The 13,907-nt window shown below is 45.8% G+C and overlaps 1 protein-coding gene across 5 annotated transcripts in view; it reads left to right on the forward strand.

The window, feature by feature from the left end:
• Nucleotides 1-13,907, forward strand: part of TRPM2 (transient receptor potential cation channel subfamily M member 2) — a 2,537,250-nt gene that overhangs the window by 1,899,991 nt on the left and 623,352 nt on the right. For all 5 annotated transcript variants that reach the window (XM_075317785.1, XM_075317788.1, XM_075317787.1 and 2 more), the window contains 2 exons: nucleotides 12,879-12,955; nucleotides 13,050-13,151. In XM_075317785.1, the coding sequence (XP_075173900.1) occupies nucleotides 12,879-12,955; nucleotides 13,050-13,151 (179 nt within the window). The remainder of the gene's footprint in view (nucleotides 1-12,878; nucleotides 12,956-13,049; nucleotides 13,152-13,907) is intronic.

Genomic DNA, 13,907 nt, shown 5'->3' on the forward strand with positions numbered 1-13,907 from the left:
CTGGAAGAGTGCCTGACGCCATCTGTCAAGCATGGTGGAGGTAAAGTGATGGTCTGGGCTTGCTTTGGTTCTGGTAAAGTGGGAGATTTGTACAAGGTAAAAGAGATTTTGAATAAGGAAGGCTATCACTCCATTTTGCAACACCATGCCATACCCTGTGGACAGCACTTGATTTGAGCCAATTTCATCCTACAACAGGACAATGACCTAAAGCACACCTTCAAATTATGCATGAACTATTTAGGGAAGAAGCAGGCAGCTGTTATTCTATCTGTAATGGAATGACTAGCCCAATCACCAGATCTCAACCTTATAGACCTGTTGTGGGAATAGCTTGACCGTATGGTACGCAAAAAGTGCTCATCAAGCCAATCCAACTTGTGGGAGGAGCTTCTGGAAGAATTGGGTGAAATATCTCCAGATTACCTCCGCACATTAACAGCTAGAATGCCAAAGGTCTGCAAAGCTAGAATTGCTGCAAAGGGAGCATTTTTTGATGAAAACAAGTTTGGAGAAAATTGTTATTTCAAGTAAAAATCATTATTTCTAACCTAGTCAATGTCTGTACTATATTTTCTATATTTTCTATTCATTATGCTACTCATTTGATAAATAAAAGTATGATTTTTTCATGGAAAAGACAAAATTGTCTGGGTGTCCCCCAACTTTTGAACTTTAGTGTATATTTCCAAAAATAATATATTAACTGACAGACAGCATAGATTCATGAAAGATAAGTCGTGTATAACCTACATGTTGTTGTTCTATGAGGAGGTAAGTCAAAATCTAGATATTGGTAATGCAGCTGTGGCACCCCTGAGGCTTCAGTCGCCACAGGGTACTTCACCTCACTTAAGGTGCCGTATTCATTTCAGGTAAGGAGGGCAATAATCACCGGTGTTTCCACATTTCACCTTACATACTGCTTAGGTATCTTCCCACTGGGGACTGGACTAGGGTAGGCTGGGGGGTGGCCATCACAAGGCATGGGACTTTCCCAGTCGCTAGGACAACCACCTGGGGGGCAGGCACCACTTAGGGTAGAAAAAGGAGCAACCCTTACATAAACTTCAGTCATGTCGGGACTTCAGCTCTGGCAACACGACTCCACCTTCTTCCTTCTTTCTTCATGAAGCCTGAGGCTTGGAGCGAGAAGCTCAGTCCGGTTTCCTCATTTCTGAAGGGGCATCCCTTGAAAAAGGACATTTTCAAACACCAGTGGCAACCTTTAACCTATCCGAGATCGACTGGAGCCCATCATGGCAAAGACCAGCACCTTCGGGCAGCCCATGGACAGTGAGTAAAGACTCAGAAATGCAACTGCTGTGTCAGCTCTTCACTGCCGGTGCAGGCGCCCCACGTTTCAGCGTCAATGGCCACTACTACCTCAATCATCCTCCATGGGGCCTAGCTTCACCTGCAGGAAGCTGAACTATCCTAGCTGTGACTCCATCTGTCCCAAACAACTGCGACCACAGCAGCGGCTAATCCCTTGCCGGACACCGCAGGTGGCATCACGAGACAAGTCTCAACATCCTCATCATCACCCATCCTCATCCAATCTCCAATTCCCCTATTGGAACCTTGGTGCCACGTGTGGCACCTTGGGGCCACGAAGCTGGGCAGGGCCACACGTGCCATCCCAGACTTGACATCACCGGCCCGGCGATGAGTATTCAACCCCTTGCCCCGTGGTGTTACGGGGGGCTGTCTGATAATAACCTAAAGGAGTATCAGACAGTCAGGGTCCACCATGCAAAGATTTTGCTGCAGACTATGGCAGAGTGCAATAGCTCTGTTAACTCACAGAAGGATATAATAAGTAAGTAAAGCAATTCCTCCCTTACTTGGAGGGTGTGTGGAATGATCTCTGTTAATAATCACAGAGACAAAGGCAATGTGTGCGAAATGGCACCTACCTAGGTCCGCTCTTCTAGTGGTGCAAAAGAGACGAACAGCAGCGTAAGCCGCACAAAGCTCCTACCTGCGTTTGCTCCACTAGTGTGCGAGGACACGAACCACTAGATATGGCACCTGCCTAGGTCCGCTCTTCTAGTGGTGCAAAAGAGACGAACAGTAGCGTAAGCCGCACAAAGCTCCTACCTCTGTTCGCTCCCCTAGTGTGCGAGGATACGAACAACTGCCAGACGCAGTATAAGGAACGTTACCCTAGCGGCAACGTCCACCTACGAGTCGAATCACAAGGCCCAGCCGGACCATGTGCCTCAGGCACCTGCCTATGTCCGCTCCCCTAAGAGGTAAGGATACGGACAGCAGCCGAAGCTGTAAGGTATAAGAACGCTACCCTGCCGGTAGCGCTCACCTAGCATAGACAGAGGAATGCCTAGAGGAACGCGCACAGAGCGTCTACTCTTATGCATGAACCAAGAGGACTGAGCGCCATGCGGCGTGTGTCAGGGTCTTATATAGATTCTGTGCCTCATCCAAGATGGAGGAAACCAGAGCCAATCCGCTGCCAGAACGACAGGAGTGACGTCATGCTGGCCTATCACCGAGCAAGGCGTCACAAGCACATGACCAGCGACCAATCGGCATAGAAGGTGTCAGAGACATGTGACCTCGTGTCAGCGATGATGTCACCCGCACATGTGCAATGGCTCCAAGATAGAACTTAGTCTCCGGCGCTCGCACATGTGCAGTAGCAAGAAATCTGGACTTAGTCTCCAGCGCTCGCACATGTGCAGTAGCAAGAAATCTGGACATAGTCTCCAGTGCTCGCAGCAACCGTAACAGTACCTCCCCCTCAAGGGCCCTCCTCCCGGCAACGCAGGTAATCGGCAACTAAGTCGGGAGCATGGACAGCCTCCTCAGGCTCCCAAGAGCGATGTTCCGGGCCATAGCCCTCCCAATCTATCAAGAAGAACCTGCGCCCTCTAACCATCTTAGAACCAACTATGGCTCATACCTCATAGCTAGAGCGAGAGGAATCAGAGGCAGGAGAGTGCACTTCACGAGCGTGAGGTAAAATAGCCGGCTTTAGCAGTGAGACATGGAATTTGTCATGAATCCTAAGATGGACAGGTAACTTCAATTGGTAGACTACAGGATTTACCTGTCGAAGAACCTCATAAGGACCCAGGAGGCGAGGAGAAAATTTGACAGAGCTCACTCTAAGTCTCACGTGTTTTGCAGAGAGCCACACAAAGTCCCCTGGAGAAAAGACAGGAGCCGGGCGACGAAACCGATCGGACACCGTCTTCATACGGTCCTTAGCTGCTTGGATCGACTCTTGAGTCCGATCCCAAACCTCTCTGGCATTAGTTGCCCAGTCAGCCACAAGAGGAGGAGGTGCCGCAGCGGGAAACGGTACCGGTACCCTAGGGTGTTGCCCATTATTGAGTATGAACGGTGTCTGCCCAGTGGCCTCAGCCAGCGAATTCTTAAGGGCAAATTCTGCCCAGGGTAGGAGGGAGGACCAGTTATCGTGGTTCTCAGCAACAAAGTGTCGAAGGTATATAATCATAGATTGATTGGTACGCTCAACCAAACCATTGATCTCCGGATGGTATGCCGAAGAGAGATTCAACTCAATTTGCAGAAGGCTACAAAGATCTCGCCAGAAACGGGAAGCAAAATGCGGGCCTCTATCACAAATGATACGATCTGGCATCCCGTGAAGCCTAAAGACATGCTTGAGGAATAGTTTGGCTAGTACCCTGGAAGATGGGATTCTCGATAACGGTACGAGATGAACCATCTGGGAGAAATGGTCCGTAATGACCCACACAAATCTATGTCCCTGTGAACATGGAAGATCACCCACAAAGTCCATGCCTACCACCTCCCATGGTCTATCTGGCACCGGTAAAGGATGCAAGAGCCCAGCCGGTCTCTGCCGTAATGGACGGTTGCGAGCACACGAGTAGCAGGAACCGACATATCTCTTGACGTGGCTGGCTAAGTGTGGCCACCAATACCACCTCTCCAGTAACTCTCGTGTCCGCCTAATACCAAAATGCCCACCCACCTTTGAGGTGTAAGCCCATGACAGTATATCATTCTGTCGATCAGGCGGAACAAAGGTCTTGCCCGGTGGGATTTGGTCTAACGTCACAGGGGAGAGCGTATGAAAAACCCTGGAGGGAAGGATAAGACGAGGTTCGTCAATCTCTTCCTGGGTAGAAAGCATAGAGCGAGACAGGGCGTCTGCCTTGTTATTCTTACTCCCAGACAGATAGTTGATGGAGAAGTGAAAGCGGGAGAAAAACAAGGACCAGCGGGCTTGGCGAGGATTCAGACGCTGAGCGGTTTGTAAGTACGTCAGATTCTTATGGTCTGTATAGACCTGGAAAGGATGTTTTGCTCCTTCCAGCAAGTGACGCCACTCCTCCAAGACTAATCTCAAGGCGAGCAGTTCTCTATCCCCAATGGTATAGTTTCTCTCTGCCGGTGAAAAGGTTTTAGCAAAGAAGAAACACAGCCTTTTTCTACCTGCACCGTTCTTTTGATACAAGACCGCACCAGCACCCACTGAAGAGGCATCAACCTCTAAGAGGAAGGGCTTACTCTCATCGGGTCTTTGAAGAACGGGAGCAGTTGAAAAGTGTCTTTTTACTGCCTCAAAAGCCTGAGATGTCTCAGTAGACCAGGCTTTGGGATTAGCACCTTTCTTAGTCAAGGCCACCAAAGGGGCCACCAAAGTAGAAAAATGGGGTATGAACTGCCTGTAATAATTTATGAATCCTAAGAAGCGTTGCACCACCTTCAAGGAATGAGGTTCGGACCATTGCAGGACAGCAGAGAGCTTCGCAGGATCCATAGCCAGGCCCTCTTGTGAGATAATGTAACCCAAAAAAGGCAATGAGGACTGCTCGAGTACACATTTCTCGAGTTTAGCAAACAATGAGTGCTCCCTTAAATGGGAAAGGACACGAACGACATCCTGACGATGAGTCTGCAGATCAGGAGAAAAAATCAGGATGTCGTCCAGATACACCACTACTGAGGATAACAGTAAATCCCTGAACACATCGTTTACGAAGTCCTGAAATACTGCGGGTGCATTACATAACCCAAAAGGCATGACGAGGTATTCATAGTGACCGTCTCGGGTGTTAAAAGCGGTCTTCCATTCGTCACCCTTTCGAATTCGTACCAAGTTATACGCAACCCGCAGATCCAACTTCGTAAAAACTTGAGCTCCTCTCAGTCTGTCAAAGAGCTCCGAAATTAAAGGTAATGGGTATTTGTTCTTTATTGTGATTGCGTTGAGACCCCTGTGATCTATGCAGGGACGCAAATCGCCCTCTTTCTTCCGAACAAAGAAAAACCCAGCTCCCGCGGGAGAGACAGACTTACGAATGAACCCCTTCTCTAAACTCTCTCTTATATAGGTCGACATGGCCTCCGACTCAGGTATCGACAGGGGGTAAACCCTGCCTTTAGGTGGAACCGAACCTGGGATAAGGTCTATGGCACAGTCATACGGCCTATGGGGTGGAAGAACCTCAGCACCCTGTTTGGAGAACACGTCAGCGAAATCCAAATAGGGTGTAGGTATGGGAGAGAGATCAGTTGATGCAACCGCAACGACCTTAGGTGGTAAGGGAAGACATCGGGACTGACATTTCGAACCCCAACTAATAATGCTGTCAGACTCCCAGTCAATGTGAGGAGCATGAGTCCGAAGCCATGGAAGACCCAGAAGGACGTCGTCTATACCCTCAGGCAAAACAAGAAAAGAAATCTCCTCTATGTGACCCTGAGACAGGGAAAGGCGCAAGGGAACTGTCCTCAATGTAATGGAGTCAGACAACATAGTTCCATTAACAACACGGACAGGAATAGGCGCCTCTAACATGATAGAGGGAATATCGTGTCCCTTTACAAATCCTGAGGACACAAAAGTCCCGTCAGCTCCGGAATCCACAAAAGCCATAATAGGCCATGTATTCTCAGATAACGAGAGCTGACCTGGGATACAACACTTAGAGGGTGCAGAAGACGTCTCTAGTAACCCCCCTCTAATGGTTACTAGGCCAGGGAGTTTCCCTGACGACTAGGACACTTGTTGGCATAGTGCCCAGCCTGACGACATACGTAACATATAGGAGGACCAGATTTGCGTAGTCTGGAGGACGTATGACCTAACTCCATAGGAGTGGGAGATGTTTCAGATGCTGAGGAAGATGGTAGTGGACCCTCAACAACTGGAATAGCCCGATGCTTAGGGCGTGAGGAAGAGACCTCGAGTCTACGTTCCTTATGGCGTACATCGATCCTCGTTGCTACTGTGATCAAGTCCTCCAGAGAAGCAGGGACCTCACGAGTAGCAAGAGCATCCTTGACATAGCCTGCCAACCCTCTCCAGAAGATAGGAATCAACACCTTCTCTGGCCAATCTAGTTCTGCCACCAGAGTTCTAAAAGCAATGGCATAAGAACTAGTGGATAACGAACCCTGAGATAGATCTAACAGTCTCAGGGCCGCATCATGGGTAACCTGCGGACCCATGAATACCGCCTTAAGAGCATCAAGAAAGTCTTGATGTCTCAGAGTAACCACATCAGAGTGCTCCCATAGGGGAGTCGCCCATTCTAAGGCTTTGTCCTGAAGTAAGGAGATGATAAAGCCTACTCTGGACCTCTCCGTAGAGAAGCGAGAAGAGTTGACCTCTAGGTGTATCTGACACTGACTAATGAAACCACGACATGATCTGGCATCGCCAGAATATCTGTGTGGCAGAGCAAGTCGAGGATCATGTGCAGCTGTCACCATGGTCTGAGGTTTATCCTCTATACTCTTGAGCCGTGACTCAAGTACTTGTATGTAACGGTGTAACTGCTGATATTCTGCCATAACTGCCAGACCCTTGGCTCAGTCCTAATGTTACGGGGGGCTGTCTGATAATAACCTAAAGGAGTATCAGACAGTCAGGGTCCACCGTGCAAAGACTTTGCTGCAGACTATGGCAGAGTGCAATACCTCTGTTAACTCACAGAAGGATATAATAAGTAAGTAAAGCAATTCCTCCCTTACTTGGAGGGTGTGTGGAATGATCTCTGTTAATAATCACAGAGACAAAGGCAATGTGTGCGAAATGGCACCTACCTAGGTCCGCTCTTCTAGTGGTGCAAAAGAGACGAACAGCAGCGTAAGCCGCACAAAGCTCCTACCTGCGTTCACTCCACTAGTGTGCGAGGACACGAACCACTAGATATGGCACCTGCCTAGGTCCGCTCTTCTAGTGGTGCAAAAGAGACGAACAGCAGCGTAAGCCACACAAAGCTCCTACCTCTGTTCGCTCCCCTAGTGTGCGAGGATACGAACAACTGCCAGACGCAGTATAAGGAACGTTACCCTAGCGGCAACGTCCACCTACGAGTCGAATCACAAGGCCCAGCCAGACCATGTGCCTCAGGCACCTGCCTATGTCCGCTCCCCTAAGAGGTAAGGATACGGACAGCAGCCAAAGCTGTAAGGTATAAGAACGCTACCCTGCCGGTAGCGCTCACTTAGCATAGACAGAGGAATGCCTAGAGGAACGCGCACAGAGCGTCTACTCTTATGCATGAACCAAGAGGACTGAGCGCCATGCGGCGTGTGTCAGGGTCTTATATAGACTCTGTGCCTCATCCAAGATGGAGGACACCAGAGCCAATCCACTACCAGAACGACAGGAGTGACGTCATGCTGGCCTATCACCGAGCAAGGCGTCACAAGCACATGACCAGCGACCAATCGGCATAGAAGGTGTCAGAGACATGTGACCTCGTGTCAGCGATGATGTCACCCGCACATGTGCAATGGCTCCAAGATAGAACTTAGTCTCCGGCGCTCACACATGTGCAGTAGCAAGAAATCTGGACATAGTCTCCAGCGCTCGCACATGTGCAGTATCAAGAAGTCTGGACATAGTCTCCAGTGCTCGCAGCAACCGTAACACGTGGGTACTACACAGCTGATGTGATTTATTTGGACTTTGCGAAGGTATTTTATAGTATACCACATACTAGCAGGGACTAGGGGAAACTATATGCAAATTGGTAAGGAACTGGCTAAAAGTAAACAATCTGGAAAAGATGTCAGAATGGGCAGACACTTGACAAATGAGATTTAATGTTGATAAATGTAAAGTAATGCACCTAGGACGAGTACTCCTAGAGCTGCATATACATTAAATGGAAATAAACTCGTGACTACAGAACAGGAGAAGGACTTGGGTATTATGGTTACAAGTAAGCTGAGCAGCAGCACTCAGTATCAGGCAGCAGCTGCAAAAGCAAACAAGATTTTACGGTGTATAAGAAGAGAGATTATATCCCGTGATCCCAACATATTGTTACTCCTCTATAAATCACTTGTAAAGCCACATCTAGAATGTGGTATCCAGTTTTTGGCTCCACATTTTAAAAAAGACATTCAGAAGTTAGTCAGTTCAAAGACGGGTAACTACAGTCATATGAAAAAGTTTGGGCACCCCTATTAATGTTAACCTTTTTTCTTTATAACAATTTGGGTTTTTGCAACAGCTATTTTAGTTTCATATATCTAATAACTGATGGACTCAGTAATATTTCTGGATTGAAATGAGGTTTATTGTACTAACAGAAAATGTGCAATCCGCATTTAAACAAAATTTGACCAGTGCAAAAGTATGGGCACCTCAACATAAAAGTGATATTAATATCTTGTAGATCCTCCTTTTGCAAAAATAACAGCCTCTAGTCACTTCCTGTAGCTTTTAATGAGTTCCTTGATCCTGGATGAAGGTATATTTGACCATTCCTGTTTACAAAACAATTCCAGTTCAGTTAAGTTTGATGGTCGCCGAACATGGACAGCACGCTTCAAATCATCCCACAGATTTTCAATGATATTCAGGTCTGGGGACTGGGATGGCCATTCCAGAACATTGTAATTGTTCCTCTGCATGAATGCCTGAGTAGATTTGGAGCGGTGTTTTGGATCATTGTCTTGCTGAAATATCCATCCCCTGCGTAACTTCAACTTCGCCACTGATTCTTGCACATAATTGTCAAGAATCTGCTGATACTGAGTTGAATCCATGCGACCCTCAACTTTAACAAGATTCCCGAAGCCGGTATTGGCCACACAGCCCCAAAGCATGATGGAACCTCCACCAAATTTTACTGTGGGTAGCAAGTGCTTTTCTTGGAAGGCCGTGTTTTTTTGCCTCCATGCATAACGACTTTTTGTATGACCAAACAACTCAATCTTTGTTTCATCAGTCCACAGGACCTTCTTCCAAAATGTAAATAGCTTGTCCAAATGTGCTTTTGCATACCTCAGGTGACTCTGTTTGTGGCGTGCTTGCAGAAACAGCTTCTTTCGCATCACTCTCCCATACAGATTCTCCTTGTGCAACGTGCGCTGTATTGTTGACTGATGCACATTGACACCATCTGCAGAAAGATGATGCTGCAGGTCTTTGGAGGTGGTCTGTAGATTGTCCTTGACTGTTCTCCCCATTCTTCTTCTCTGCCTTTCTGATATTTTTCTTGGCCTGCCACTCCTGGGCTTAATAAGAACTGTACCTGTGTTCTTCAATTTCCTTACTACGTTCCTCACAGTGGAAATTGACAGTTTAAATCTCTGATACACCTTTTTGTATCCTTCCTCTGAACAACTATGTTGAATAATCTTTGTTTTCAGATCATTTGAGAGTTGTTTTGAGGAGCCCATGATGCCACTCTTCATAGGAGATACAAATAGGAGAACAACTTGCAAGTGGCCACCTTAAATACCTTTTCTCATGATTGGATACACCTGCCTATGAAGTTCAAAGCTCAATGAGGTTACAAAACCAATTTAGTGCTTTAGTAAGTCAGTAAAAAGTAGTTAGAAGTGTTCAAATCAAGAAATTGATAAGGGTGCCCATACTTTTGTACCGGTCAAATTTTGTTTAAATGCGGATTGCACATTTTCTGTTAGTACAATAAACCTCATTTCAATCCAGAAATATTACTCAGTCCATCAGTTCTTAGATATATGAAACTGAAATAGCTGTTACAAAAACCCAAATTGTTATAAAGAATAAAGGTTAACATTACTAGGGGTGCCCAAACTTTTTCATATGACTTGTAGATTACTACAAGGAATGGAAGGCCTCCCATATGATGAGATGTTGAAAAAGTTAGATTTGTTAAGCTTAGAAAAAAGATCTCACTTATATGTACATGTGTGGTCAATATAAAGGACTGGCATGACTTATTCCTTGCAAAGACAATACTAAACAACAGGGGGCAATCACTGCAAGTGAAAAAAAAAGTGATTCCAGCAGATAAATAGGAAATGTTCTTTACAGTTAGAGCAGTCAGATTGTGGAATGCCCTACCACAAGCGGTAGTAATGGCAGATACTATAACAGCTTTTCAAAAAAAGGCTGGATGATTTCCTCAGTACACACAACATTGTCGGTTATAAATGACTTAATGACAAAATGCATAATTGGTGGAGGAAGACTGAGCTAGATGGACCTACTGTGGGTCTTTTTTAAACCTATATAACTATGTAACTATATGAAGAGTCATTCTGTCCTGACAGAGTCCCTTTATTCAATTCACAATCACACTGACTCTGCAGGTCCTGCATCACCTTATCACTTAATAGACTGAGACTACCACTCATTTGCTTTATTCTTCAGCACTGCATAGTAAAGCACACTCTGATGTAGACTTTTCTATCACTATCTGTAATGATGAGTGATGCAGCTTAGGCTCCATAGCCTGTAAAACCCTAAAATGGTCACTGCTTCCCTGAACACATCTTTTATAGTTCCTATCATGGTCCCCCCAAGCCCACCCTAATTGGCTGCAATAGACAACGTGATGTGATAACTGCAATCACACTAATTGTCATGCCTGCTCTCTGGTTGATGCAATCTTCCATAATTGTATGAAATGGTGTTGTGCCTTTTTTTGCAATCTGCACAAATTTACTTGCAAATTGTTTGAATTCCCCATGACTTGAGAATTTTATGAAATTCGACTCAACGCTGAGTTGCAACAAATTGACTCCATCTTCTCTAGTTATAACTAATTATTAATTTGAATATAAGGGTAGAGATACAGTATATGACTACTGATGTTAATAAAGCTGAACAAAAAAAGACCTGTACAACGACTTAATCAGAAAATTGTATATAAACTTTATTGATTACTGTACAAAAAATGTATAAGAATACATGCAAAAGATAAAATAGAACTTAGTGGTGAAGACCAGCAGGTGGCAACCTCACATCACATTTCAGTGTATAATGGAAAATAACATGGAAACTGGGAAAGACCCTGCGGTGTGCTTCCCACGAATGCCACAAAATAAAAACTGTGTGAGCGAGAGCGTCATAGGCTATGTTTTGAGGGGAAATTTTAACCCCGCGCTTTACAGTTATTCACCAAAAAACCTGCCTCCATTAAAGCAAATGGAGCTGGGAGCCACAGTGCAGCCAGAACTTCAGAAGAATGCGCAGCCACGCCCTTTTATGGAATGTTGGCGTGTCACAATGCAGCCAGGGAAAGAGACAGACACAGGGAAAGAGGCAGACACAGACAGGGTAAGAAACAGACATACACAGGGTAAGAGACAGACACAAAGAGACAGACACAAAGAAACAGACTGACAGGGAAAGAGAGGGAAAGAGAGAGACAGGTTAAGAGACAGACACAGACAGGTAAAGAGACAGACACAGACAGGTAAAGAGACAGACACAGACAAAGAGACAGAGACAGTCACAGACAAAGAGACAGAGACAGACAGAGGGAAACAGACAGACAGGGAAAGAGAGGGAAAGAGACAGACAGGGTAAGAGACAGACAAAGACAGGTAAAGAGACAGAGAAAGAGACAGACGCAAGGAAAGAGACAGAGGGAAAGAGGGAAAGAGACAGACAGGGAAAGAGACAGACAGGGAAAGTGACAGAGATAGATAGACAGGGAAAGAGATTAAGACACACGGGGAAAGAGACAGACAGACAAAGAGATAGAGACAGAGAGATATATACAGAGGGGGAGACAGACAGAGAATGGGAGAGAAGCAGAGAGACAGTTACTATCCCGGTCAGCGCCGGGTCCTATGTTGTGAGGTGAAATTTTAACCCCGCGCGTTCCAATTTACCAATCAATTTTGCCCCTATCTACATAATGGGAAAAAAGTGAAACGAAAAGTGTTGGGGGCAAATTGACAGCTGCCAGATGTGAACAAGGAGGACTTAAAGAATAAGAGCGATGGCGCCAAAGAGTATATACCGTACAGTTGCTAAGGTGGGGCCCCGACATGGGATACTCACCACATTCGGGGATATGAACACACACACAAAATGCGCCACACAACACCACGTACTTGAACACATATACCACCCTCAGCACACATCTCACCACACATACACCAACCTCGCCACATAATTGCCCTAAAACACACACAAGTCTGGTATTATCCTTCAAAAATAAAAATCTGATTAATAAGCAGCCAAACTACAAGAACAACAAATGTACCATATAGGAAATGCGGCAGCTGTCAGTCACATGACCTGTCTATTTTGTGTATGTGTGAGCTAATATATACTGTCAGGGGGAGGGCTTTCTGTTGCCTGGAGATTTATCAGGCTGCCAATAGCAACCAATCACAGCTTAGCTTCGATTTTGCTACAGTTAATTAATCTGAGCTCTGATTGGTTAATATAGGCAACAATTTAATAATTACATTTCTATCTATTTGTTTTGTGGTTTTTGTGTGCAGAATACATTTTTTGTTAATACATTCTATTTTGTTAACAGCAGCTATTAACCCGGGCAAAGCTGGGTAGTACAGCTAGTACTATATATATATATATAGATAGAAAGTTTGTTTTTTTTCTACAGTGGATAAATGACTTAACATGTGCCTGTGCTTTTTTATAGGTGGACTTTAACATATATAATCCACCATTTTATACCGCTATTAGGAAATACAAGTCGCTTCATGACCCTTATACTGAGTAAGAAATAAGAAATTTTAGAAATATTGTCATATATTTTTAATACTGCAATAGATATGTAAATAATTGAAATATTATATTATATTATGTTTAGCTCTTTAGAAACTCTTCAAAAAATAAAATATAACACTTTTGATGGAAACATAAATCGGCAAAGCAGCTGTGTTATGTATGAGGTAAAAGATGGACTACCGCTGTAAGTACATGACTGCATGTTTATTAATGTTTCAGTAGCATTTAGGCCACGTGCATACATTGAATATTTGGTGAGTTTTTTTACCTCAGTATTTGTAGCCAAAGCCAGGAGTGGAACAATCAGAGAAAAAGTACCGTATTTTTTGTTTTATAAGACACACCGGATTATTGGACGCACCCCAAATTCAGAGAAAAAAAGGTAAAAAAAGGGGGTCTGTCTTATTCTCCGGTGAGGGTTGGCAGCGTAAGTGGAGTGGAGTCACAGGAGGCAGAGGCTGTGCTGGTGTGGTCAGTCCTGGTAGTTGTGGGGTCGTTCTGGCAGTGGTGGGGTCGGTCCTGGCAGCGATGGGGTCGGTCCCGGCAGCAGAAGCTGTGGTGACTGTGTGGAGCTAGCCTGTTTAGCAGGTGTCCCAGATGCTCTGTCAGGGGTCCTGAGTTCAAAGAAATGGCGCCCGGAGGGGTGCGTGCACAGATGGAGCTCTCAGCCACCCTCATAGGCAGCCACCCTCATAGACAGCCGCCTTCGTAGACAGCCGCCTTCATAGACAGCCCTTCTCATAGACAGCCGCCCGCACAGACAGCCACCCACTCAGACAGCTTCCTGGACAGAGACTCAGCCTGCCACCCTCACAGACAGTCGCCCGCACAGACAGCCGCCAGCTCACACAGTCGCCCGCACAGAGTGACAGCCTGCCGCCCTTACAGACAGCCGTCCGCACAGTCAGACAACCACCTGCACAGACAGTCGCCCGCATGG

This window comes from Anomaloglossus baeobatrachus, chromosome 7 (assembly GCF_048569485.1).
Source record: "Anomaloglossus baeobatrachus isolate aAnoBae1 chromosome 7, aAnoBae1.hap1, whole genome shotgun sequence".
Classification (NCBI taxonomy): domain Eukaryota; kingdom Metazoa; phylum Chordata; class Amphibia; order Anura; family Aromobatidae; genus Anomaloglossus; species Anomaloglossus baeobatrachus.